Source organism: Euleptes europaea, chromosome 1, assembly GCF_029931775.1.
Source record: "Euleptes europaea isolate rEulEur1 chromosome 1, rEulEur1.hap1, whole genome shotgun sequence".
NCBI classification, from domain to species: Eukaryota; Metazoa; Chordata; class Lepidosauria; order Squamata; family Sphaerodactylidae; genus Euleptes; species Euleptes europaea.
The window spans coordinates 92,013,637-92,041,631 of NC_079312.1; the positions used below are offsets into that span (position 1 = coordinate 92,013,637).

The 27,995-nt window shown below is 42.5% G+C and overlaps 1 protein-coding gene across 2 annotated transcripts; it reads right to left on the reverse strand.

The window, feature by feature from the left end:
* Positions 1 to 5,363: 5,363 nt before the first annotated feature.
* Positions 5,364 to 27,966, reverse strand: LOC130482739 (F-box/LRR-repeat protein 21-like). 2 transcript variants are annotated; one of them, XM_056855581.1, is made up of 5 exons: positions 27,863 to 27,966; positions 21,089 to 21,536; positions 17,769 to 17,891; positions 9,986 to 10,157; positions 5,364 to 6,162 (listed from the first exon to the last, which is right to left on the reverse strand). In XM_056855581.1, the coding sequence occupies exons 2-5, from the start codon at positions 21,446 to 21,448 to the stop codon at positions 5,519 to 5,521; spliced, it is 1,299 nt and encodes a 432-aa protein (XP_056711559.1). In that variant the 5' UTR covers positions 21,449 to 21,536; positions 27,863 to 27,966; the 3' UTR covers positions 5,364 to 5,518. The 2 variants fall into 2 exon arrangements, with proteins under 2 accessions (XP_056711559.1, XP_056711568.1); XM_056855590.1 differs by lacking the exon at positions 27,863 to 27,966 and adding an exon at positions 25,860 to 25,938.
* Positions 27,967 to 27,995: the final 29 nt, after the last annotated feature.

Sequence of the window (27,995 nt, forward strand, 5' to 3'; positions counted from 1 at the left end):
ATTGAATTTGGTGCACCCTAAGTAGGCAGTCTCCACTTTGGTTAGGGGAATTAGCTGGGGAGAGTTAGAGGGAATAACTGGGATTAATAATCTATGTATACTGGAATAGTCCTGGGTGAAAACTCTCAAATGAGCAGGCAGTTGTATAATTAAAATTGGTTTTATTAGAGAATATACTGTAACCAAGGAACGTATATACACAAGGCATTCAAGAGCTAACTAAGAGAAAAGGGATGAATAGGGTTTCAGGGATGGGTGATAGTTACCAGTCTTGAAAGGACATTTGGGGAAAGCAGAGCTGAAGGGGAAAATAAGCATTTCCAGGAGCAAAGGAAAAGCCCACACGCAAATGGGGGTGCATGCACAGATCCAGAACACACACTTACACTATGAATGGACAAAGGACCAATATTTATTCCCTGAAATGGGTCCTGAGGTAAACTAGCAGAAAAGCGAGACAAAAACTGATTGCTTTTCCGGGGTTCCAACAATAAGATAGGAGAGGCTTGATGAGTCGTCAGGACCCAAGAGAATGCCTGGACTATTCTCTTGAATACTGATTGATTGCTGGGATGGGTACAGACAGGGTAAGTAATGGTCTGCTCGGAGCGCTGACTAAATCACCTTAGGGTGACATAATGGAGATTAGCTAGCCCCATTATCCAGCCAGGCACACCTTAAGGCCAGAGGAAAAGTACAGCTTCCAACTGCCTTCCTGCCCAGGCTTGATCCCAAAACTCTGAGAAGCAACCATTTTGCCGGTAGCAGTATCTTGCTCATATGCCGGTCTTTGGTCCCTGTGCCTCCATTGCACCCCTTAGCGGGAGGAGGGTCCAATTGCTTACACTGGGACCTTCTGCATGCCAAGCAGATGCTCTAGCACTGAGCCACAGCACCTCCCAGAATGCAGATTAAAATAACTTTTAGCAATTCTGTACTTTCTATTTCATGTGTTAGAGAATAATGACGGTTGTGCACTATTATTTCAGCCCTCCACACCTCCAGTTTTACTTTTTAAAACTAATTGGGAAAATACCAGATCAGTACTGGGTATATTTGATTCTCCCTTGGCATGAATGAGAAAGTGAAAGCACTATACACCCAGGCATATGGGGGTAGGGTTGCCAGGCACAGTTTGGCAACCATCAAGACACGGGGGGGGGGGCGCATGGGGGCCACTATCTGGTGATATCACTCCCAGGGGAACCCAGGTTTTACCATAGTTTCCAGCAACTCCTAGGGCAGTCTGCCATTGCCAACAGCTTATGTTCTTTTTCCTCACTGACCACGAGTGCAGGAGTAAAAGCAGGGTGGAAAAATGGTGAACCTAGTATGAGGCTATAGGCATCCCAATTCATTGTAAAATTGTACTTTATATGTCATTGTATCTAGAAAACATTTTCACTAGAAGTTCAATGGAGTTCACTATACCACTGGTAGCAAACTACAATTACCTTAAGTTTGTCTTTATTCTCTCCACAGTAGCAGTTAATTTTTATAGTGTAAAGGTTCATAATTTTATTTTTTTTACTTGCAATCCCAGTTCCAGCAATGTAGCTGAGTGCTATAAAACAAAGATCTTTGCAGCTTGCAATTTGAACTGAGATAACAAGTTTTGTGTCACCTTGACAGTTATCTGCTGCTAAGCCAAGGTTTTTGCAAAAAGCAAAACAAAAAACAACCACCTGGATACTGTTTACACATGCAAAAGAAAACATTTTTAAAATAAACCCCAAGTCTCAGTGGAATATTTAGAACACAATTTTGATGTCATTAGCTGTATTCCATTTTCTGCTCAAAAGTGTGTATGGTGTTACTCCAATTTCAACAGTACTACTATTTCAAATCTATTGGTTCTTGTAGGTTATCCGGGCTGTGTAACCGTGGTCTTGGAATTTTCTTTTCTGACGTTTCGCCAGCAACTGTGGCCGGCATCTTCAGAGTAGTAACACTAAAGGACAGTGTCTCTCAGTGTCAAGTGTGTAGGAAGATATAGTCAGAAAGGGGTTGGGTTTGAGCTGAGTCATTGTCCTGCAAAAGTAATGTGCTAATCATTGTCCTGTAAGTATCAAGATAATGTGCTAATGAGGGTGTGGTATGTTAATATGGAACCATTGTATCCTGAAGTGATCTGTTAATGTGAGTAATCCAAAGCTAATCTGCATGGCTATTGTTGAATGTTGTCTTTGTTAGTCTGGAGGGTTTTTTTTTTAGAACAGGAAGCCAAGCCTTATTCATTCTTAAACTCTCCTCTTTTCTGTTAAAGTTGTGCTGATGTTTATGAATTTCAATGGCTTCTCTGTGCAATCTGACAAAATAGTTGGTAGAATTGTCCAGTCTTTCAGTGTCTTGGAATAAGACCCTGTGTCCTGTTTGTGTCAGTCCATGTTCAGCCACTGCTGATTTCTCAGGTTGGCCAAGTCTGCAGTATCTTTCATGTTCTTTTATCCTTGTTTGTATGCTGCGTTTTGTGGTCCCGATGTAAACTTCTCCACAGCTGCAAGGTATACGATATACTCCTGCAGAGGTGAGGGGGTCTCTTTTGTCTTTTGCTGATCGTAGCATTTGTTGTATTTTCTTGGTGGGTTTAAACACTGTTTGTAGGTTATGTTTTTTCAAAAGTTTCTCCATCCTATCAGTGACTCCTTTAATAAATGGCAAGAATACCTTCCCTATGGGAGACTGTTTTTCCTGAGTTTTCTGATTTTTGTTTGGTTTAATGGCCCTTCTGATTTCATTCTTGGAGTAGCCGTTTGCTAGCAGTGCGTGATTTAGATGATTAGTTTCTTCCTTGAGAAACTGTGGTTCACAGATCCGTCTTGCACGGTCCATTAATGTTTTGATTATTCCTCTTTTCTGTCGGGGGTGGTGGTTGGAGTTTTTGTGTAAGTAGCGATCTGTGTGAGTTGGTTTCCGGTAGACCTTGTGACCTAACTGAGAGTTTATTTTACGGATGACAAGGGTATCAAGAAATGGGAGTTTACCCTCAATTTCCTTTTCCATGGTAAACTGAATGTTTGGATGGATATTATTAAGATGGTTTAAAAAGTCCATTAATTTTTCTTCACCATGGCTCCAAATAGTAAATGTATCATCTACAAACCTGAACCAGACTGTAGGTTTGTAAGGTGCCGATTCTAATGCTGTCTTTTCAAAATATTCCATGTAAAAGTTTGCTATTTCAAATCTACTTTTCACGTGGCAGGAAACTACTGAATGCCATACCTTGTTAGAACAGTGTTTCTTTTCAAGAAATTCTTGATTTTTATGTTAATCTGCAGTCATTTGCAGCATTGTTTCAACTGTTACTATGAGGGGTATATCCTAACCCCATAGCTCATCAACACTAGATTTTTAAGGCAGGTGGTTAATCAGGAGAGGTGTTTGCAGGTTTATATGCTTCCCTATTCAAGCAATGTTCCTGTTTGCAGAAAGACAACATTCCAATGACAGCCAGACTGATTCTTTCTCTCATGTATAGTAGTTTTTCTTTCTTTCTTTGTTTCTCCCCTGTTCTTAGACAGAGGTGTTGAACAATAAAATCATAAAACTTAAATAAGACCCATCTCTAAAAACACCTCCCTTCGACTCTTCTCTGCAGCCTCCAAAAAACGAGCAACAAAATAAGTACACTGAGGGTCAGAGTCCTCTAAGAGGAACTGAACCTTTTGCTCCAAAGTTGCTTGAGAAAATGTGGAACATTTGTTAAAACATGGTATAATCCATTTTAGTCCTAAATTAGTACACGTAAGGACACTGCAAAAGGATGTTTACCAAGGAGTCCACTAACTGAATAGGGAAGGGACACAGCCGGTCTGAAAAAAAGATCCTTAGCATACGGCCCAGCAAAACCACTGAAAAAGGGACATGGTCGTTTTCAACATACAGGAGTATTTAAACAAAACCTCACATCTGCAATTTTAAATGGTACAATCCCAGAAAAACTTTACCTCCTGATTCAGCTTAAATTGCAAGCTGACCCCAACACATGTATTTACTTTATTAGGCTCTATGATGGAACAGGCTCAATAGCAATGTGGACAAACATGAAAAATTCTTCCTAGATAGAATATTTTAGGAAAGAAGAATATTGGTTCCAGATTACAGCAAGGACCGTTAAACTATACTCATACTAGCCCAAACTCTGCAGCACTGCTGAGACACCTGTAAACTGTATTAGAGCCAAGGTAAGGAGGAAAAACATGTTTGTCCTCCTGTGTTTGGAGTTACAGATATATGCACCACTCCTGGGAAGAAGAAAAGAATGAATCAAACTCAGAAGCACTTTATAGAGCAAAAACCCAAAGAATCCAAAGAAATCAGGCTCCCACACTTTTAAAGGCTGGTTTCAATATCTGAATTGTAAGGCAAGATTACAGACATTATCCAAGAAGTGCCTGCGACAAGAACAAGTTACCTATCACCAGAACACATATTGATGAAAGGAGAACCATTTTCACAGCAGCTATAGTTGTTTGAATGCTGGGAAGCCTAGCCTGAGAAACAAATGTTTTATCCAGCTAAAATATTACAAAGGTGAAGGGGGATGGGGTTCCCTACAAACTTATGAATTCAATAAGATCAGTCTTTTTTATTTACAAGTTCAGAAAGAGCTACTGTAAAGGCATGATTCTTAAGGAATGTTAACATTATACAGTAAATGCCTTTCCCTTCCCAATTCTATTTCCATTACAGGAATTGATATGGATTCTCTATTGGGGATGGTTTGGCAGGGAAAATATCAACTGGTTAGAAGTGTAGCATGTAGGCAAGACAGGAAAAGCTTCTGGAGTAAGCAAACTTGTTCTCCACAAGGCCATCTGCCTATTTCACATGGGCTTATAGGTAGAGGCTGGTAAGGATAATGCATCCTTCAAGGCATCTGGATATAAATACTATGGCTAATATCTGCAGTACCTCTATTCATTGTTAGTAATTAGAGTTACCATGAACTGGATGGTATATATTTACCAATACTTTCTTACAGGTACTACAGTACAACTAAGAGCAACTCTTCAACCTGTTAATGACGAACCATATTAGTGCCTTTACAGAGTTGTCCTGTTGTAGCATAAACACGTTTTCCACAACAGTAATACATTCAGGTTTCAAGTTTTATATTGTAAGCTGCTGTTTACAAGTTTGTACATTAATTTTAAAAAGGAACAGGAGAAGCGGCGCTTAACTGAAAGTTTCCGACATCTGTTAGGCAAAGGCCAAACTGCTTAGCCACCCCAGAAATACTAATACTGTAGTACCCTGTATTAAACCAAGTATTTTAAAAAAATGTTCCTATTAACTGGAGGATGAACTAAGCACATCTTACCTAATAAATGCACTTCCAATTTTCAGACTACTAAGTATATTTTACTCCATTTTTAATGTGGCATAACCCTGCCACTATGCAATTAACTGAGGAACATCATTCAATATCATATTTACAGTTCCTTATTTGCATAGACAGCAATGCCCTGTCCAACCAGTTCTGGCCATTCTGGCCTTTTGTCCCACGGACTGTTCACCATGTTGGCATCATATCGGGGAACCACATTCTTCCCAGGTGCTTGGAAACTTCGGAATGAATTTGATCCAGATCGTAGTCGCTGTCGGGAATCAGCACTTCCTCCATAATAGACAGCTGGCTGAGCCGGCCTCCGCACACCTTTACAAACTCAATGAAGCCCCGACAAGTCACTTCACATTCACCAAGCCCCATGGCAGTTAGATTCTTACAGCGTTTGGCAATGCGAATTAATTCATCGTCCAGTGGTTGAAGGCCATTAGCGCACACGACCAATTCAATCAGCCTCGGGCAGTTCATTCCAATACGGCCGAGCATCGATTTGCTAACCGCACGACCAAAGTAAAGGTGGGTTACAGGAGTTTCCTCCCTGAAAAATGCATCAAACTCTTCCTCATATAGGAAGAAATACATTACAATATTCACTTTGGGGGAGTGTTTGACAAGAGCATCCCAGCTTTGTTTTTTGATGGTGTGAAATTCAACCTGTCCAGGATTCTCACTCACAACGTCTATACGGAGATGTTCAAGTTTAACGTGCTTCTCACTGGAGAGAGCCAGCAAGAGTTCATCGCTTAGTAAGTAGTAGTTAAGAGCAAGCTCCCTGAGGCCATGACACTGGTCTGCAACACACAGAACTCCTAGGGATAAGAAAATAATGTCAATAAAATCAGCATAAAACCCCCCATTTACATTAATCTCATGCTGGTACAGTATTTCAAACTGGGCACTAGAATTATCAGAACAACGAGTCTGGGGGCTCTGTCCACCACATATATCTTCCTGTATTAGCAACAGAATTTGTCTCAAGGCTTTAAATAAAGAATTTTCCAAGCGAAGTAGTTCTTTCTATGTATAGTTCATGATGCCTTTTAGCAAACAAATGCTAGGTATTACACTGAAGGTTAAATGATGTTATTTTTAAACATATTTCTATGCCACCTTTCTACCTAGACTCCTCCAAGGCAGCCTGATCCAATGAGAAACAAGCCCATAAATCCTAGGAATTATCAAATGCAATCTATATGCTTATTTAGATACTACTGTCACTGCTTGTAAATCTATTAACATACTTTTAAGAATGCATGCATTTTTGAACCCAAAAGCACTACATGCTTCTGAAAAGCAGTACCACTGCATCCTTAATTTGCTAGTACATCAACAAGCAACTCAGTTTCAACTACTTAAGTGTGTACATACTCAAGTTCCTGAATTAAATGAGGCTAGTTGGTTAAGTTTACATTAAAGACGATCGCGTTTTGTCATTCCCCCCCCCCCGACCCCACACTTGAAACTGCCTTTACAGATTCAGAACACTGGTTTATCAAGATCAGTATTGCCTACTCCAACTGGTAGCAGCTCATTAGTACCTAAAACAGAAGTCTTTCACATCACCTACCACCAGATCTTTTAACTGTAGATGCTGAGGACTGAACTCAGAACCTTCTGCATTCAAAGCAGATGCTCTACCACTGAGCTATGGCCAAGCTTTATCATTAACTCAGTCATTAACATAGTTAATGAGACTAATAATTTGATCAAAGTAAAAATTAAGAGAGATCCTGCTTTTTGTTTATTGGGTATTCCAAAAAAAGAATTGGATAAAGGTGACAGAGTCATATGTCAATATAGCTTTGCAGCAGCAAGGATTACAATTGCTAAAAAGTGGAAGCAAACAAATAAACCTTCAATCAAAGAGTGGAGAGAAAAATTATGGATGTATATGCGGATGGCCAAAATTACAGCATCTTTACATGGTAAAGACATGGAGGAATTTAAAATTATATGGTCAAAGGCCGCTGCATATTGGGATAAATTGGCAAAAACGGATTTTAAAAATACAGTTAACGAATTATATAATAATGTGATTTTTTCTTTTAGTCACCACACTCCATCGGAAGTCCATGGGTGATGGGCACTGTGGTGGGGGGTGGGATTTTGAAGGACATACATATATATCCTTATATGTATAATAATGTATTAACAGAAACTTACGCTCTATACACGTATGTATTATTTTTTCTTTTATTTCTTTTCTTTTATTATGTATATTTTTTTGGTTTTTTTGGATTTATTATAAAAAACTAATAAAAAATTATATATATAAAAAAACATAGTTAACTTAAGTCTGAAACTGCTAAGGTAATTGAATGGCACAGACCACAGCATGGGTAGAGTGACTGCTGTAGTTCACAAGGTTGGAAGAGACCACAAGGGCCACCCAGTCCAACCCCCTGCCATGCAGGATCCCACAATCAAAGCACTCCCGCAGATGGCTATCCAGCCTCTGCTTAAAGACGGGGACTCCACCACCACTTTCTAGTGATGTACTAGAAAGCATGCTGCTGCATTGTGGCTCAAAACAGAACAAAACCCCTTAGAATAAGTGCCAGTGTCCATACCTACTGACTTTGCTGCAGGAAAAAAAAAAGGGGGAGTTGGCTTAGAAGTCTGGGGCTTCTAATGGGAATGAATACAGACAGAAGTACTAGAATGCTGCTCTTAGAATCCAGTTGGATCACTCTGTGTCATCTGCCCATTAAGATAGGGTTGGCCCTGGTCAACCAGCAAAATAAAGTCACATATGGTGGGTGGGGCTGGCCGTGATTGGTGCATTCTGTGAACTTGCCTGTGCAAGCGTACTACTGACACTGTGTCTACACTTGCAAGCTCAACCCTGTAATACTAAAAGATGGCCCTGCCAACTTCTGTGCCAATGAAATAACTTTAAAGAACCTGAGGCTATTAGCTATTTTTATACATCAATAACCTTAAATTGCAAAGAAATAAAAATTAATAAAAGGAGAAAAAAAGATATATTTTGCATTAAGCCAACCCTGTATTTCATAAAAAAAAAAAAAAAAAAAATAAGGAAAAGGAATGAAATCCATAACCAACAAAATACAGTCATGTATACAACTTTTTTCCTCCAGCAGAATGAAAAAAAGCTTAATCAAATCTCCACAAATCTGACATCATAAAAAGCAAAGTACCGTATATACTCGTGTATAAGCCGAGTTTTTCAGCCCAAAAAAAGGGCTGAAAAAGCCGAACTCGGCTTATATGCGGGTCAATACGGTAGAGGGGGGAGGAGGGAAGAGGGAGGAGGGAAGAGGGAGGGGGGAGGAGGGAAGAGGGAGGAGGGAACTTACCTCCATCACCGCCGCCGCCGGGCCCAGGCGCCTTCCTCCGGCCGGCAGGGGCCTTCCTGCCCAGGCAGGAGGCCCCCGCCGCCCGCGCCGCCTGGGCTCCTTTGGCCGGCCGGCAGGGACCTTCCCGCCCATGCAGGAGGCCCCCGCCGCCCGCGCCGCCTGGGCTCCTTTGGCCGGCCGGCAGGGACCTTCCCGCCCAGGCAGGAGGCCCCCGCCGGCCATGCTGCCGCCGGCCACGCTGCCGCCGCCCGCGCGCCTGGGCGCCTTTGGCCGGCCGGCAGGGACCTTCCCGCCCAGGCAGGAGGCCGCCGCCGGCCGCGCCGCCGCCGCCTGGGCACCTTTGGCCGGCCGGCAGGGACCTTCCCGCCCAGGCAGGAGGCCCCCACCGGCCGCGCCGCCGCCGCCCTCGCGCCTGGGCGCCTTTGGCCAGCCGGCAGGGACCTTCCCGCCCATGCAGGAGGCCCCCGCCGCCCGCGCCGCCTGGGCTCCTTTGGCCGGCCGGCAGGGACCTTCCCGCCCAGGCAGGAGGCCCCCGCCGGCCACGCTACCGCCGGCCGCGCGCCTGGGCGCCTTTGGCCGGCCGGCAGGGACCTTCCCGCCCAGGCAGGAGGCCGCCGCCGGCCGCGCCGCCTGGGCACCTTTGGCCGGCCGGCAGGGACCTTCCCGCCCAGGCAGGAGGCCCCCACCGGCCGCGCGCCCTGCCCAGGCAGAAGGCCCCCGCCGGCCGCGCGCCTGGGCGCCTTTGGCCGGCCGGCAAGGACCTTCCCACCCAGGCAGGAGGCCCCCGCCGCCCGCGCGCCTGGGTGCCTTTGGCTGGCCGGTAGGGACCTTCCCGCCCAGGCCGGAGGCCCCCTCCGGCCGGCGGGGGCCTCCTGCCAGCCCAGGAAGGCCGCGCCGCCGCCACCGATTCGCCGCCTCTCCAGGTAAGGGGCTCTTCCCCCTCCCCCCCTTGAATGGCACTGGGGTCGGGGTGGGGTGGGAGGGCCCGGAGGCCGGCGGGAGGGCGACCTGGGGCAGGGCCCTGCGCTCTAAAATGGCGGCCGCCATTTTAGAGCGCAGCATTGCCGGTAAAGGGAATTTCTTATTGCCCCTCGGCTTATACGCGGGTCAATAAGAAATTCCCTTTTCTGGCCTCAAATTTGGGGGGTCGGCTTATACTCGGGTCGGCTTATACCCGAGTATATACGGTAGATAAAGTATTCCATTTGGCATAATAAAACCAGATTTTAAATAATAAATTTTTAGCAGAAATAATTCAACATCAACTGCTACTTAGAGGTTATATTTTTGCTTTGCCAGATTTATTACTTACCAGAAGGCGACACATGAGGACAGCTACTCATTTTAAGCAATTTTAAAGTATTGCTATTGTTAGCAACAAGGACTTCCAAAGATGGATCATCTACTGGTGTGTCTTCAATCTTGATGGAGGATAATGACTTTGAATTGACAAATACTACTGTCAACGCTGATACAAAGTGAGCCTATTCAAAGAAACAAAATAGAAAATATTTGCTAAGCAGTTACACGTCTTCCACACGACGACTGACGGTGTTAGTCTCATGACGGGAAAAAAATTAGCATCTTTCATTCTGCCGTAACACCAAGCCATGGGTTAGTGATCCATGAGTGAGCCTGCACAGAGCCTTGGCCTCCTTCATGTTTCCCTCTGCCTCTTTTAGCTCATAGTATATAAGGGGAGATGGAAGAATAGAAAGAGCCTTGGCTACTTACCGTGAAGGCTTCTTCTGCTCAGAGGGACGAAGGGCATCTTCAAGATGGGTATTTCTTTTTCCTCTTAGCTCGGGAGGCAGGATTAAATATTTAAATTTCTACTGACTGCTGAGGGTAAACGCCCCCTATAGCCACTGAAAAACTTTCCAAGCTTTATAATTGAGAATAGGTTAATTTGCCAGTCTACTGTGACCATTAGTCTTCTGATCACATAGTAGAAAAAACAAGAAATTAAAGAAAAAAACTAACCATTAACGAAATACAAGCCTAATGTTTAAGTTGCAACCTTGAACTGTAACTAGGGTATAACTTGTGATGGACGTCTGGGAGGGCAAGATGCCCCTCATCCCTCTGAGCAGAAGAAGCCTTCACGGTAAGTAGCCAAGGCTCTTTCTCGGCTCAGAGGGACAAAGGGCATCTTCAAGATGGGACATATAAGAGCAGTCCCGGCCCAGGGAGGGTTAGACGTCCCATAATATGCTTTGCAATACTTGTCTGTCAAAAGCGGCCTCTGCTGATGAGTAAAGGTTCAATTTGTAGTGTCTCACAAAGGTAGACACGGACGACCATGTGGCTGCCTTACAGATTTCCTCTATGGGAGCCTGTCTATCGAAGGCTGTAGATGTGGCCGCGCTTCGTACCAAATGGGCAGTTATGCCTCCGGGTATGGGTAGTTTACTTTCCTTATAAGCCATCTTTATACATAAGGAAAGGGCCCAGCTGATTGCTGTCCTTGACATGGGTTTACCCTTTTTTGGTTGTGAAATGTTAATAGTGACTCTCATGTTCTGATACTCTCTGTTCTAGAAATGTAAACATGTAGTGCTCTACAGAGATCTAGTGAGTGCCATGTCTTCTCCATAGGTGTCTTTGGATTAGGACAGAATGATGGTAAGACTATGTCCTTTTCTCTATGAAATTTTGTGTTGCACTTTGGTATGAATGAATGGTCATGTCGAAGTACCACCTTATATTTGTGAAATATGATGAGGCCAGGGCGAACTGATAGTGCTCCTATCTCAGAAATTCTGCGTGCAGAGGTTACCGCTGTTAGAAAGAGTACTTTCATCCTCAACCATTTTAACCCGACCTTTGTGAGTGGCTCGAAAGGAGGTTTTGTGAGGGCTGTTAGAACGGTATGCAGGCTCCAGGTGGGAAACCTGTGTCTCACTGGTGGAGCAAGAAGATTCATACCTCTCAGGAATGATTTTATGTGAGGATGTTTGGTTAATCTATGTCCTGCCACTCGAGGAACGATAGTGGCTATGGATGCTAGCTGCCTTCTTAGTGTGGAGGCAGCTAAACAGATTTTCTGACCCTCCTGTAGAAAGGACAGGATGCCTAGTGTTCTAGGTTTGAGTGGATTGATGTTTTTGCATCTGCACCACCTAATGAATGCCTTCCATGTTGAATTATAGATTCTCTGTGTTGAAGGCCTGCGTGCAGCCTGAATGGTGTTGACTATGTCATCGGTATAACCTAAGTTGTACAGTCTACACCGTTCAATACCCATACGGTCATTTTGTACCATCCTGGATTGGGATGACATACTGGGCCCTGTATCAGTAAGTCTTGTCTGTCTGGGAGTCTCCAGATGTTGTTGTTCGACATCTGTATTAAGGATGGGAACCATGGTCTTCTGGGCCAATATGGGGCAATGAATATGACGTGTGCTTTCATTGTTCTTATCCTCCTCAGTACCCGTGGTATGAGGGGAAGGGGTTGGAAGGCATATAGCATTCCCTTGGGCCATGGAGCCGTCAATGCATCTGTCTGTTCCGCTTCTTGTTGAGTGTACCTGGAGTAAAAGCATGGTAATTGGTGGTTTATTTTGGATGCGAACAGGTCTACTAGTGGTGTTCCGAATCTGTGTGATATTCTGGAATATGTCTGGGTGAAGGGACCATTCCGCCTCGCTGATTGTTTCTCTGCTTAGCCAATCTGCCTGCACGTTGGTGATTCCCTGTATGTGCTCTGCAGAGAGTGAGGTTAGATTGGACTCTGCCCATCTCAGTATCTTCATTGCTTCCTTGTGGAGGGTTGATGATCGTGATCCCCCCTGCTTGTTTAAATGTGCCTTTGCGGCCACATTGTCTGTTCTTATTAAAATGTCTTTTCCCTGAATAAATAAGCTGAAACTCTGTAGAGCTCTGAATATTGCTCTTATCTCTAATGCATTTATGTGTAATTTTTGTTCCTGCAGATTCCAGCTGTCTTGTGCTATATGCTCGTGAAATGTTGCCCCCCATCCGGTCGTGCATGCATCCGTGCATATTTGCTCTGGGACAGGGTAAATGAATCTGAGACCCTTTGATAGGTTGTTCCTCTGCGACCACCACTGTAGGCTGTTTTTGGCTTCTCTGGGAATGAGAATGTTGATGTCTCGTTTTTTCTGTATGTCTCTTTGGTAGGGTCTGAGTATCCATTGTAATGGTCTCGCATGTAGGCGAGCCCATTGGATGGTGGAAATGCAAGCTACCATATGACCCTGTCGTTTGGCAAGGGACATGAGTTTGGATGACCGGGATGTGAAGGCTTTGCGCATGCTAGTGATATGAGGTTGATTTTTTCCTCTAGAAGGTAGAGTGTGTTGGTCTGTGTGTCTATATCGACCCCAAGATGTTTTATTCGTTGTGTGGGAGTCAATTTGCTTTTCTTGTAATTGATTATGAATCCGTGGAATGTCAATTTTTCCACTACTAGTCTTGTGCTGTAAGCTTTGCTGTCTTGAATCTGCGCATACCAGTATGTTGTTGAGGTATGGGTGTATTCTTATCCTTTTTGAAGGTCGGCCACCAGAGTAACTAGTACTTTGGTGAATACTCGTGGTGCCGATGTTAATCCGAAGGGGAGGGCCCTGAACTGGTAGTGTAGGCCCTGGTAGAGAAACCTCAGGAAGCGCCGATGTTGTGGGTATATGAGAATATGCAGGTATGCTTCTGTGAGGTCTATGGACGTTAGAAATTCCATTGGTCTTAATGCCTCTGTGACTGACTTCAGCGTCTCCATTCTGAATCGTCTCAACAGAATAAATCTGTTCAGGAACTTCAAGTCTAGGATGGCTCTCCATCCCCCGTCCCACTTGGGAACAGTAAAGAACACTGAATAGATTCCCGATGAGCGTTCCAATGGAGGCACTGTCTCTATTGCCCTGATGTCCAACAGGTGTTGGATCGCTTCCGATGCTCTGAGAAGTTTGTCCTTGTTTTTGGATGTTGGGGATATCAGAAGTCTGTTTGGTGGTATGTGAGAAAACTCGATCTGATACCCCTGCATGATTATGTTTTGTACCCACAGGTCTGCATGGGAGGTTGACCATTGTGGTTGAAATAGATTGAGCCTGCCCCCCACAAGCTGTGTTGTGGCGTCACTGTTTAGTTTGGCAGCCGGGCTTGTTCCCTTTGTCGCCTTGGAATGTGGAGAATTTTGATGTTTTGTTGAACCGTCCTCTACGAAAGGAGTTACGGTTCTGGTTCCATTGGTTCCTGCACTGGTGAGGCCTATATTTTTGTAGTGTATGGTATGAACGAAATGGTATTGTGTTGGAAAAATTCTTAGAATCCTTGTAAAGACTCTTGGGCAAGGCTGGCTTTTTATCTTTAGTTTCTACTAAAATAGGGTCTAATTTGTCTCCAAATAATCGCTTTCCCTGATAGGGAAAACCCATTAGAACCGACTTAGTTTAGTGTTCTACTTGCCATGGCCCTAGCCAGAGGGCTCTTCTAGTTGCAGATGTTGTTGCTAAGGCTCTAGCCGCATATGTCATAGTGTCTAGTGTTGAGTCAGCCAGGAAGGATACTGCCCTTAAGATTCTGGATACGCCTTCGCAGGCCTGCTTTTCCTCCTGTGGTATAAGTTGGGCCAATTTTCTTGCCCAGATGATTGCTGCTCTGGAAACCAGAGCTGATGTAACTGACGCTTTAATTGCTAATGCAGAAGCCTCGTGCGATTTTTTGCAAGCTAACTCTGCCTTTCTGTCAGCAGGGTCCCTGATCATGGCTTGGCCTTCCTCGGTAACTAGATCTGATGTGTGCAGTGCAGTGACTGGTGCTTCCACCAGGGGTACTTTGAGTATGTCTGAGGTGCTTTGATCTAAATTGTAAAACTATTTTGATGTTATGGGGAACTGTTTAGAAGCCATGGGTTTTTCCCATCCTGACTTCATGAGAGATAAAAAATACTCAGGTACTGGGACCACTTAGTCTGGGGTATCGTGCATGTGAAAGAATTCTCTCATCCCCTTTTTGTTTTGAGGGTTTGATGTATCCGAGTCTTCTGAGAGATCGAGGGCTGCCAAAGTTTTAGACAGTAACAGAGGGAATTCCTCTGCATTAAACACTCTGGATTGCTTTGGCTGTTCAATTAAGTCTTCCCCGTCAGAACTGAACTCGCCCTCCTCCCTTTCATTCTTGTCATCTCCAGAATAAATGGAATTCTCTCCCTCCTCCCCTTGAATTGTTTGTTGCCCAGAGCTGTCTTTAAGGGCCGCCTTGGTGGGCCATCTGCCTTCCCCATAAGAGGTACTGGCAGTAATCTGGGCTGGGCGATTTCCCAAGGTGGAGTATTCTTGGGTTGCCTGTAATGTTGGGGCTGAAGGACGCTGCGCGTAATCAGAGGGGGGGAGGTAGAGCCGCTCTCAAGCCTTCTGTGAAGGCATCCTTAATAAGTGATGAGAGCTCTCCTCGCAAGGCTAGCCCACTTTCTTGCAATGGTGGCAGGGAGATCCTACCAGTAGACGCCGTCTCCGTTGCTGCTTCCCGTCTGTGACCCAAAGGCGAGCCGCCTGCAGGCGGATACGGAGTGCTGCAAGGCAAGGGTGAGCTGCCAGCCTCCTGAGTCTCTCCCCTGAGTTGCTGCGTGGGAGAAGCGACTGGTGCCACTGTATTCTCCGTGCCGCTGGCCGCCGCGGTATTTCTGCTGCTTCTTTGTGGTGCAGCATTTCGGCCGCTTCTTTGCGGCGCAACTGCATATCGGGGGGCATCTACTAAGAGTTTGGCGCGCTTCCTGCCGGCCGAGACGGCCCTTTTGTGCTTGCCTCCGCCACTTGTACTGATTTTCTTTTTAGTTTTGATCCTCGAGTCAAGAGAATGACTGGTGGAGGGCTTGTTAGGATCCGCCATAGCCTGTAATAGGCTAGGGTTGAAATCGGCTGAGGCAATATAGTTGTTGTTTTGCCGATCCGCCATTTTGTTTTGGCAGGAAGGATCCCTCCCTGACTTATTCCTTTCTATTTCCAATAGAAAAGGCGATAGAGAAAGATAATAATAACTATAGTATATACAGAATAGACAGGAAAGTGTAGATTAAGAATAATGAATAGTAAGTAAGTAGTAAGATTTTCTGTTCCTTGAAGCTGAGAGCTGTGAAAGGCAGCTCTCCCGATAAAGGCAGGAAATAGAACTGGCTATAGGGGGCGTTTACCCTCAGAAGTCAGTAGAAATTTAAATATTTAATCCTGCCTCCCGAGCTGAGACGAAAAGGAAACACTCATCTTGAAGAAGCCCTTTGTCCCTCTGAGCCGAGAAAGGAGCCCAAGCATCCTCCCATAAAAGTTCAGGGAGTGCCAAATCAGGATGTGAAGTTACGGCTGAATAGTTGAGGAGGATAATCTACTGAAAAGTTGCTTAACTAATAGAGACTGAGCCTGGATTAACGACCACATTAATAGCATTACTACTGAATGAAGTTTTTGCCTGAGGCTCGATGAGGAAAGACAAATTAAGATCAAATATACACGTCAGCAATCATTTAGTTATTTAGTTCATGGCTGCCTTCAGACAAACTAAGTTTCAGTGATAGCCAATAACATGTCGTGCTCTCCTTGCTTCTCTCCTCTTCCCCCCCTACACACAGAGAATGAGTGAAGGCTTCCAGGTTTGGAAAGCCTCGAATTCAGTGCCAGTTCACTGTGACCTCAACACTGAGGCACCAGGGTGAATTTTAAACTGGAATTACACCCATATTAAGAATCCTGGTGTGGCTGGGGTGAAGTGAACGAGCTGCTTGCATCTGGATGGCATAATAAACTGGCACATGATTCAAGGCTTCCCAAACTTGAAAAGCCTGCAACTACGCTCATGAGATGAGAGGAGCAAGCACATGAACATGCCACGAGTTGTTTCCATGTACACCACTGACAAACCTGTTTTCAGCTTCCCAACACAGCTTTATTACACAGCACTGAGACAACCAGGTCAGTGTGGCTGTGAAAACAAACATTCACATCTTTTTTCTAAGCGGATATGCTAAAAAGCCAAGGGCCCTGGTATAGTTACTTCCCATATGATTCAGGATATCTGTATAAAGTTTGTAAATGGTCCTGCACCAAATGAATTTAATTTTCAGCAGTATCCACTAAAAGAGCATTTGAGCTGGGTTTCATTCCCATTGCATATGTCATTTATTGATCTACTATCAACAAAAAGTCCTACTATTTAAAAGACAACCTGGCAGGATCTATTTCGACAAGTAAAAACTACAATATTTAATACAGCAATGGGAAAAATTAATATCTTTTCTTTCATGTTTACTCTTGTCTTCTCTGTGGGTTACAATCGGTCTTCCAAACATGGACCATGTTTTTCACTTGCACTCAAGGTATAATCAGGTCATCTTCAGTCAACATGTTTATTTCAGTGATCTGGATTCTCCCTGACATAACACCTTCAAGAAAATGCCAATATTCTACATTACAGTCTGTATATTAAGAAAAAATATGTTATTACCTTGTGTCCTAATTTACCATGTCATAGTATTTAATAGGGCATGGATATTAACTTGCTATTTTTCTGGGAAGTAGATAGCACATAGGGATCATGTTGCTAATGTGTCTTAGTACATTCTGACAAGTAGCTAATACAACATCATCTGTATTACTACCATAAGAAAAGAGCTTTCAAAACAAGTCATAATGCAAGTGCTTTTTCAAGGGAAAATATTTAAAAGTAAAAACCAGAAGACAGTCAAGCCACTGTGAAATCTGTATGTTGCTGAGTTGAGTAGAATGTAGTACTGCCAATAACAAGATACAAAAGTAAGCCACAGATTTACTCTCCTTTCAATCAAACACTGTCTTAACCGAAGACTTCACACACTTCCATTTTATTCACTACTGAAGTTGCATGTGCTTCCCTAGTTTCCACACACAGACCTACTGCAATCAAAAACTCTGCCCCAGCCCACCTTATTACACTACAAAATTGTCATCTTCTTCATTACTTTACGCAGCCCAGCCATGTATTTTGTAATAAGTCACACATTTTCAAACTGCCACAATAACTACCTTGCAGAGCAGGAATGTGCCCCCCTCCATTTTTATACAGTTTCTGTAAATGCAAGTTCAAAACTCGCCAGCACATTACCTTTGAAATATCCATGAAACTTGGCTTTGCTGTTGAAATCAAGCCAAGTGTCTTGATAGAACAATTCACCAGTTGAGACAGGATGTCACAGGCAGCTTCTGCGGACTCAGTACTACTGTCAACCTGAAAGACAATTTTAAGGAACATGCCATACTTCATTGAAAGTTGTCAGAATGTTAATGTCAGCATATTAATCATGCAAGCTGAAGGTATCTAGTACAAGTTCAATGTCATGGAGTTCCCTTTGGCTCAAATGCTGCACTGTAGGAATATTAACAGCTGTGGCAATGCTTCTTAATCTGTCAACTGGTCTAGCGACCTGTATTTTTCTAACGTGTGGCCCTGACCAGCAAAATAAATAATCCAGGGAGTTAAAAAAAGAGAATGAGACCCCACATTTAAGTTACAAGGACTTTAGGTGACCAGCATTCGATCCATACCTGCTCCTTAAAACTTATTTTCAAGGATGTGTAAATTTTAAACACATCAACGCAAAAGCATCAATTTAACAGAAAATGTTCACAGGTTGCAGCTATACTGTTACATGACTCTGTGATCATATTCCCCACAGCAATTTCAACACTGAATGCTTCAAGTACGTGATTGACACCAATATTCTTATAGTTTGAAATAAATATGGTGGAAAATATATTTGAAAGAGATACGATACTCAGCCCCCACCCCCATAATGATAAAAGTAACTCCCAATCCAGGAATTTCCTGTATCACCCCTTAACGTTGGCTCATTTAAGAAGAATGAATCTGGCAATTTACAAAGTCTATAGGTGAACATGCCTTTTTACTGGACCTTTAAAAACAAACACCAGTGCTAAATACAGACAGGGCTGCAAGTCACTATTTTGTAGGAAGACTTTTTGCTTGTCCCTTTCTTCTCCCTGCTTATGCTGAAAAGCCACTTCTGATCATTGGGGAAACCATGGGAATGGTATAGAATGCTTTGTGTTTGTGTGGGGCGGGTGGGTGGCTTGCATTAAAGGGCAATTTATAACACCCTACACTTTCATAATCAGAGAAAGAGCTTACTTAAGGGATAGCTCTACCAATTCTCATTCTCCACGATGCATTCAATTCTATTCCCTTTGAGTCTTAATGACTTTCAGGAATACATTTTGGAATCTGTAAAGATCACTTCTGTGAACTCCGTTCCATTCATTGTGGCTTGGATCAAGGCCATAGCTAGAAATGTTTGGGTTTCGTCTACAAAAAACAAAGGCACACTAAAATATTATGTGCCTTAATTAAATACTCACTACAGGGTGGATTTGATTTAAATCAAATCAATTTAAATCACATTTAAATTACTAGTCAGTAAGATGAGAATTAAAGCATGGTTTTCCACATAAGGACTCATTCTTGCTGGCATAACCTTAATATTTACAACTAGATTAAGGTTTCATTTTTAGAATAACAACTTTTTAGATTAGTGTTACAGTTATATCAAAAATTCCTGATTTGGCTATACTTTTAGAAATACATAGACAGATAATTTTAAAATTATTGCGAGGAAAACTATCTCGTTTCATTTGGGCCACCAGGCCTTGCATTTCTTTGTTGCAGTGTTTGCATTTTTTACGCATGCCTGCCTTACCCATAGGTAGAGGAGCTTCATTAAAATATTCCCAGACTGGGCCTTGTTTATGGCATGCTGCCATTATAGATTTTCTCCCTCCAGGGACAGAATAAACCCCAGGCTATACACACAAAGATCCCAAGACTTGTGGAGTATTCTGCTCCAAAGGTTTAACTTTCATTTTTACTACCGTGTTTCCCCGAAAATAAGACACTTATATTTATTTTTCCTCATGAAGACACACTATGGCTTATTTTCAGGGGATGTCTTATTTTTATTAAGTATGGTACAACAATCTACATTTATTCAAAGATAGTTAACTCGTCTTCTTCTGGAACATCGTCATAACTCTCCAAACCAGGAATTCCATCCTGAATTTCTTGCGACTCCATTTCCTTTAGAAGCATTGGCCCCAATCTTTCATGTCGAGCAATAGAGCTCTCATTAAATGAGCAGCTCTTATCCATGTAACCTGCTCGGAGTGCATTGGCAACAACACTGTCAGTGATTTTATCCCATGAATTCTTCACCCAAATCACGACCTCTTGCAGGCTAGGTTTCACAAAGTTTCCACGCTGATTTCCCCTGGTGTTTGTGTGGGATGAGAGAGACCACAGACTGTTGCTGGTTGGTGCTGGGGGAGAGAGCTTTACTTCTTCCCCCTGAGGACACACAATACCTAAAGCACAGTGTCCTTCTCCTCACTACACTGAGGAGACTTTCACTTTCACTGTGCCCCGGTGCAGAGGGAGCCTCCCGGCCGGGCCAGCAGAGCTCCGTCGCGGCTGGCACCAAATCAAACTGGGTGGGGAATGGCCTTCCGGGAGGCAAGGCCCTTGGCCTTCCCCGCGGACCAGCTGAACAACGGCGGGCCCGGCCCGGGAATGGGCATGGCAGGGGGAAACGGGCGGGGCTACAGGACGAGTGGTCTGAGGCCGAGGAAACAGTGAACTGGCGGGAAGTCTTGGTACGCTGCATAGCCACGCCTATCACTATGTCTTATTTTCGGGGTATGGCTTATATTGCGCAAATGCTTAGAAATCCTGCTACGGCTTATTTTATGGGTATGTATTATTTTTGGGGAAACACGGTAATTGCCTCTCCCTCCTCGCTCCTTCTGCACACCTATTCCACTCCAAACAATCCTCTATTCATTAAACTTTTTGAAACGTAACACTTAAGAGGCAAGGAGTTGATTCTGTGTACATAGATTTGCAAAGGCACAATGGGATTATGGTCTTTTTCTCAACTCTGTATATTTTACAGCATTTTTGATGTGAAGAGGCACGTTATCTCTGCAGACACAAATTCAGTTTTGAGAACAGCAAAACCAAGCATCTGTGATAATATCTGCTAGACAGAAAAACTGCTCAAAATAATCTTACAGAAACCTCTGGAAGAGCATGACATTGTGAATGGATTAATAGAATGCATTTACCAAAATAAATAATAAACAATGCATGAATAGACAGCTTCACGCTACATAATTAAAAACTAATCCTTATTTCCTGATGAAAAGCCTTTGGACTATAATGTATCTTAAATAGAAAACTAATAGATTTTCCTCAAAAAGCATTTTATTTTTAAAAATCCAATTTAAATTTAAACCAAGCAAATCAGATTTTTTAATTTTTAAAAAATCATTGATTTTTATCCCTGACTCATAATAATTAAAACAAAAAGGGTGCATACAGCAACCTTTGTGAGAAGGTAAGGTCAACTTTTTTACCTTGAAGCTGACATACTGCAAGTGGTCAGCATGCTTCTTAATGATCTGCTGGATGAGATCCGGGTGAGTAGACTTGAGGTATGACGTAGCAGGTTGGCTGAGCTCAAATTCAAACTGCCTCCAGAGATCAGGGATATGAAACACTTCATTCCATCTTCGACAAACAGAAGACGCACGAGCACGATCAACAAGAGGCAGGAACTGAAATATATGCAAGACTACATGGTGTGGCAGGCTGCCCCAATCTACCAAGCCATAAGGATGAGATGCTTTGCAGTAACCCGTTTTTTGCTTTTTTCTTCTCTGTTGCTTTTGAAGAACTGGATTTTCAGCTTTATCTGTCTGCCTGATCCTCTTCATTCCGAAAGCAAGACGGTTTCAGGTACAAGAATGCTGGGATGAATATAAGCTACAAAGTTTTCGGTAAATTTTCAAGTACAGTAGATCTCTAGAAAAGTAGAGGGCCAAGAAAAAAGTATTAAAATTCTAAGCTATATCCAACTAGAAGAAAAGTCTGGGAGCTGTTAACCAAACAACCACCACTTTTCATGGTTAAAAAAGTAACAACATGCAAAAGATGTTTATATGTAAGGTTAACTTAGTATTGAAGCGGGTCGTGCCTTTGAGTGACTATACTCTTAGAATGGACCACTTCCTGAGAAGTGATATGTTATCTTATTCAGATAGTCACCTACTAAGCAGGACTCAATGACTTTACCTACTTTTAAAAAGCAAGTCTTTTTATGGATGTACTTCTAGTAAATATGTGTAAATGCAAGTTACAAAGTCTTTACATTCAGTTATAACGTATGCAGTAACAATGTATTCAGTTACAATGTATGCATTAAAGCAAGTCTTATATACTATTCAGATTTAAAATCCAACTTTTAAAATATAAAAGTACAGTATCTGTATGGGTATGCCCATATTTGTTTTTTCAAAAGGAATGGCTAAGACCTAATATGCAACACCCTCTTCACTTGCCTTTCTTCCATACACTGTTTCCCCACAAGAGTTCCTAGATTGGAAGACAACCCCCACATAATTACTTCTCAGGCCTTACAACATCTGAGATTGTGCGAGAACCAAGGTTTGATATTAAAGCAGATAAATTATCAGGCTATGGGTTTTTTTCAAGAGGCCAGTGCACAAGAAATTAGCTAGGTTCCCAGGGGGCCTGGATAGCCTTATGCAACTGTTCTATTCAGTGGCTTCTAGAGGACTCATCAAAATCCAGGCTATGATTACTGGGTGAGGTTTTGCATGACAATAAATCAACCTTCTAGGACAACCCAGGAATCTGGTGTACAATGCTGGCCTCTCCGGAAACCTGATCAAGAATATAGCCCCAACCCTCAATCAATCCATCCCCTGGCCTTTGCCAACAGGCATTAGTCAGACCTGCCACCCATATAATTCAATCATCCCACTCAGATCCAGCTCATCTTCCCCTACATCTGGTACCTTCTTTCTACCTGTATCTTGCAAAAAGAGGAAAAAAACTGAGCCTCCGAATAAGAGCCAGGATTCTGACTTCCATCTCAAGGATTCAAATGTTTTTCCCAATCATAGAACACCCCCAAATTCTCCCCATTACAGGCAGAATTATGAAATCTGGCCATATGACAGAGAGGATCCAAATATAAAACCAACAAGGTTTGGCTCCAATAGTAAATGACTGGTATAAAAGGTAGCATCCTGGTAGGGGCCAGATTAGGTTCAGTTTTCCATCACAGACGGTTCCTCTGCCACTAGAGGACAATGCTAAGTGGTGAAAAGGTTCAGTCCCACCCTCTCCAGGGCAGCTTCTCTGGCACTGAAATCACCAAACATGTCCTCTTTTAACCTGGACCCTCCCCACTTGCTATTTCCGGAACTTTGCCAGCTGGGAAGAGACTACAGTATCAGGCAACAGATGATAGTTTCCACTCTGCTTCTTTAATCCGCTCTCCCATCCATCCAAACCTAACTTTCTTGCTCTTTGGACTTAGCCCTTCCCCTCCTTCCCTCCAAGTGCCACTAAGTGAGAAACCTTCCCTTTTACCCTCCTCCATCTCTGAAACAAGCATGTCTAGTAGTACCATGTCTAATGTCGCAGACTACATTTTACCGATCACTACATATATAAACTTAGAGTTCACAAAGTAAATCATCAACTGTCACAGGGCATTTTTAATCATCTTCCCTTGTATTTTGGCCTTTAAAATGAATGCAAAAGATTTCTGTAGCTAATACTTAGATAATTTAATTCTGTACTCCTTATATTGCAGCTTTTAAAAGCTTCCAGTTTTGACATTTCCTCAGATGGGTTGGCATCCTACCTTTTTTCAAAGTATATTTGCATTTATAAGATTTTAAAAACAATGTTTAGACATAGCAAACTTTGCTAAAGCTTTAAAACTAACCAGGAACATACATTGTTAGTTAGGTCACCAGTTTCTATGTTAGCTTTGTGATTCCCCAGTTCTAAATTAATAGTTTTCCAAAAACAGGACGATCACAGAAAAGACAGAAACTGGTGGCTGGTATCTAACAATGTATGTTCCTCACTCCAAATTTTAGCTCATACTGAAAGCTGAGGAATATTCAGAAATTAAGAAAAATTTACACTATGAAGTATTGCCACTGTAGTATACCCACATTGTAACATGTCTATGGCATGTGTAAATTTGAGGTCTTTAGTAGAATTCTTTCAATTATTTCTTCTTCAGTTCAGTAGAATACTATGTTTTTAGTTGTACAGGAAAGTTTAATTCCTTTCATTAAGAATTAAAAACCCGTGAACAGGGTAATCTTTCACACAGAAGCATTTAATGTTATAAACTGGGTTTGCCTACATGTACTGGATTTTCTAATGATGAAACAGACAAGATCCTGAAGCTCCATGTCATTTTGAAAAGCAGTCAGTGAAGAGGAATTCCATAATGGGGGGAGTGGACAACATTTCTGAATATGTATTCCTCTACACAGCAATCTTACGGTATATGATCTGCACTCCAAGAACTTTAGCCGCTGTTGCATTCACTTTAAAAATATTCTGAAGCAAATATTGTTATATTTGAAAAGTAGGGGTTTCGGTAAAAGTGGACATGTTTGAATATACAGATAGTAATATAATTAACCTGAACAAAATTTAGCAGTTTTTCCCAAACATAAAGCCATTAAGAGCAAATTGGTCAAATAATGTAATTGGCAACAGTACTCAGAAGGCATTTAGATAGCATTTAAGTAGAAAGTTTAGCTTTGATAGTCAAATTGTAATTGGCTCCCTGATTCTGAACTTTCTTGTGTGACTGTTTACAAAGTAACGAAGAAGAAAAGCAGTACAGGCTATAAAAACAAAATACTACAACTTACACATTTATCATGCCAGATGTATGACTTGCCAATTAAAAATAAGAACTCACTGTGAGCCTTAACAGAGCCATTTAGTATTGCTCAGAGACGACAAAACAAAGGTTTTAGTGTTAAACATAGCACTACTATATTAACATAGTTTTATACTATATGGTTTTAAGCGTTACCCAATAAGTTGTTTGAATTCAGGGTATATTCACCCGCTACACCAGGGGTCCCCGACCTTTTTGAGCCTGCAGGCACCTTTGGAATTCTGACACGGTGTGGCGGATGCAGCTACAAAATGGCTGCCCCATGATGCAGAGCCGGCCACAAAATGCTGTTGCAGCTTGCCTTCAGTCACACAGTGAAAAGTTTTGAGCTGTGGTGGCAGCTACTGCCAAAAAGTTTTTTAAAATCCGCACAGCCAATCAAATCTCCAGTGAGCCCATGAGCACCACACTGGGGACCCCTGCTCTACACCATTCTCACTAATCTCCAACATAGCCCTATCAGTCTTGTCTAACAAAGACTGCTAAGCCTTGATGAACAATTAATTTTCCTGGTGGAGGAAAGTGCTGTCAAGTCACGGCTGACTTATGGCGACCCCGTAGGGTTTTCAAGGCAAGAGACGTTCGGAGGTGGTTTGCCATTTCCTGCCTCCGCATGGGCTGAGAGAGTTCAGAGAGAACTGTGACGGGCCCAAGGTCACCAAGCAGGCTTCATGTGGAGTGGGGAATTGAACCTGTTTCTCTAGATTAGAGTCCGCCGCTCTTAACCACTACACCACACTGGAGGGTCACTTAAAGCACTTATTGATAAGTACTTCAAATTACACCCCCCACATAAATTATGTTCCAGCGAGTTCAGTTACTGCAGAAACCACTTTCTCTACACCACTTTTGCTTCTAGTTGACAAGGCAGCATCTCCCATTGTGAGATTTGGTCTAAGGGCTTCCAGTTGCTCTAAAAATCTCAAGGAATGGGTCATGACATGCGAGTGCTTTCTACAGCCCTGACCATTGTTGATGCTTTATTAGTCACATGTGCTAACTTGCAAATCACACTAAGTATACTGTTGTATGAACTCTCAAGATTATATCACATTGTTACCAAACATGTCCTCTCAGAACACATTCTATACAGAATACCTGACATAAAATGCTGGTTATTTGCTGTACACGGAACCAGTAAACCGCAGCTAGTTTGGGAAGGAAACCGAACAATATTGTATGAGAAGTATTACTTAGGAGTCATAAAACTGTTGTTTCTACTTTATTCTGAACTATCAGTAACTCACAGAAACATGTTTTATGTAAACCAGCATGTTTCAAACAGATCCAAGCATACTTTCTTCCTAAGAAGAAAACAAAAACCTATGTTCAAGTTGGACAAGCCAGGAAGCCTTCAACTAGAGGTGCACATACACACATACCTCCAGAGAATGTAGAAGTTCCTGTCTAACACAAGCACCTTTCTTTTGACTGAATAGCCATCCCACTGATGAGTCATCCTGTTTGAGAGGAAAGGATTCCTTAAGCAGGGTGGAGTTCTAGAAGAATGATTGACCTGTGAAGTCATCCCAAAAAATAAAACCCAACCTGCCAAATCTAGGAATCCTATATTAAGGACTGAGTTACATTTTTGGAACCAAGACTACCATAAGGCTAGCTCTCCATGCTGTTTTACAAAGTGCATCTGATACCAGAAAACTAACCAATGAAAAAATCTGCAAGGACACCTTCATCAAGCAACTGAAACTTTCTAAACACTACTGGGTAGCATATATTGGCCAAGAAGAATATCACACAGAACATGATCTACAAAAAGAAGAGTCCTCTGAGAGGCCTAAGGTATACATGGGAAAGTCACTTTGATGTGTTGAATGAGAAGTATGTCACATTGTGAACTCTATGGGCTAGGGCCTATTTTTGCCTTCAGTACTCTATAAATTATCCTGTACAACTAGAACAATATGAACATTTTGAAGATGCATCACTACAAAATAATAAATTATCCTAACAAGAAAACTATTCAGATGTCTAATTCAAGTTGCCATGCAATATTTAGTTATATGTACCTGGCTTCTTTTAATACAGTTTTAAGAAAAGGTAACTACAATGGAAAGAATTATTTAAGTTTCCTAATTCTTGAAGGATTTGTTCCAAAAAGTGTAGACAAGACTCAGATTATTAACTTTCTGGCGAATGCATTTGTAAAGTGTGCTGATGAAACTGTTTAAAAAACAAATTTTTCTATACACAGAACAGAGAGCTGATTTGTTTAGGAACAGTCGACAAGTTTCACACACCCATGCAATTTGCCCCTCACCTTCTTGACTATGTGAGTTGTGAGTGGCAAATGCTTATCCACCCTTGTTCCACTTTCAGCCAAAGCCTGACAGCTGCTGTTGCCCTGTTTTCCCCAAGCTGTGTAAAAACAATGCACTCAGTTGTATGTAATCTCTCACACTGTGTGAAGTACGAAAAGGACGGGCAGGCAGTGCATGCACTCACGGGCCACAGCTAAAGGTTGAGGCAAGGAAGAGGGCAACAAGGGATAGCAGGTGGGCATCCCCCTCAATTTGTGCTGTCAGTCTATTTGGCAATGATGGGCCAACCCCTCATTCTCTATTAATGCACTCCTCCCAACAGCCATTTTGTGGTGGCATCCAATACCCCCTTTTCCTAACAGTGTTGTGAGAAATAAGGTGCTAAGAACCAGGACTCCTTCTGCAAGAGGGAAGGGGATCTCTACAAACAATGTAAGAGAGACTAAGCTCCAAAGCATCCTGGATCACAGAAAGGTTACTCTGACTATAATCACAGCAGAGATACTGTAGTAGTTAAGACAGTGACCATAACTGGCCATCTTCTGGACATGGAGTGGGGATCACGGGGGGTGTAGGGGGGAGGTAGTTGTGAGTTTCCTGCATTGTGCAGGAGGCTGGACTAGATGACCCTGGCGGTCCCTTCCAACTCTATGATTCTATGTGCCTTTTCAAAACCGAAGTCTTCATTGAGGTGACAAACAATGCAGTTTTGCTATTTTTAGATGCAATGTTCTATTATTAGCTAACTGTAAGCAAGAACTGAAAAAAAAACAAGTTTGGGAAAAGTAAGACAGATACAGAAGAGTTACAGAAACACAATTTTGCGACAGGAATGAACATGGGCCTCTACATTTAATTCTCTATAAAGGCAAGGGTTTGTTTCTTCATTTGATTGCTCTTGTTTAATGCTGTTTCTGACCTTCCAATAAATTTATGTTATACAAAGAAATAGAACATAACTGAAACCACAGTAAGTAATATAACATGCAAAAAAAGTTGTAAAGCATATCTGAATTTCTTTAATTGTTGATATCTATTAGAACTAGTGTGGTAATGTTAAACCCAACACATATGTACAATACATTTTGGTACCATCATTCTCTTACCTAAAGAATGTGTCCAAGTTACACATAACATTGGATGAATGAACTGGTTTATCTGCGGCCATGAGGCAATCACCCACATCTGTCAGCTTGCACTCCTAGGCAAAATATAAAATCAATTATATTTGCCAAAAAT

Coding starts and splice junctions, on each gene's coding strand:
- LOC130482739 (XM_056855581.1), bottom strand. CDS start 21,448: ATGAAGAGGATCAGGCAGACAGATAAAGCTGAAAATCCAGTTCTTCAA. Junction 17,892..21,088: donor TGCAGTATGTCAGCTTCAAG/GTAAAAAAGTTG, acceptor ATTGTCTTTCAG/GTTGACAGTAGTACTGAGTC. Junction 10,158..17,768: donor GTTTCATGGATATTTCAAAG/GTAATGTGCTGG, acceptor TTCTTTGAATAG/GCTCACTTTGTATCAGCGTT.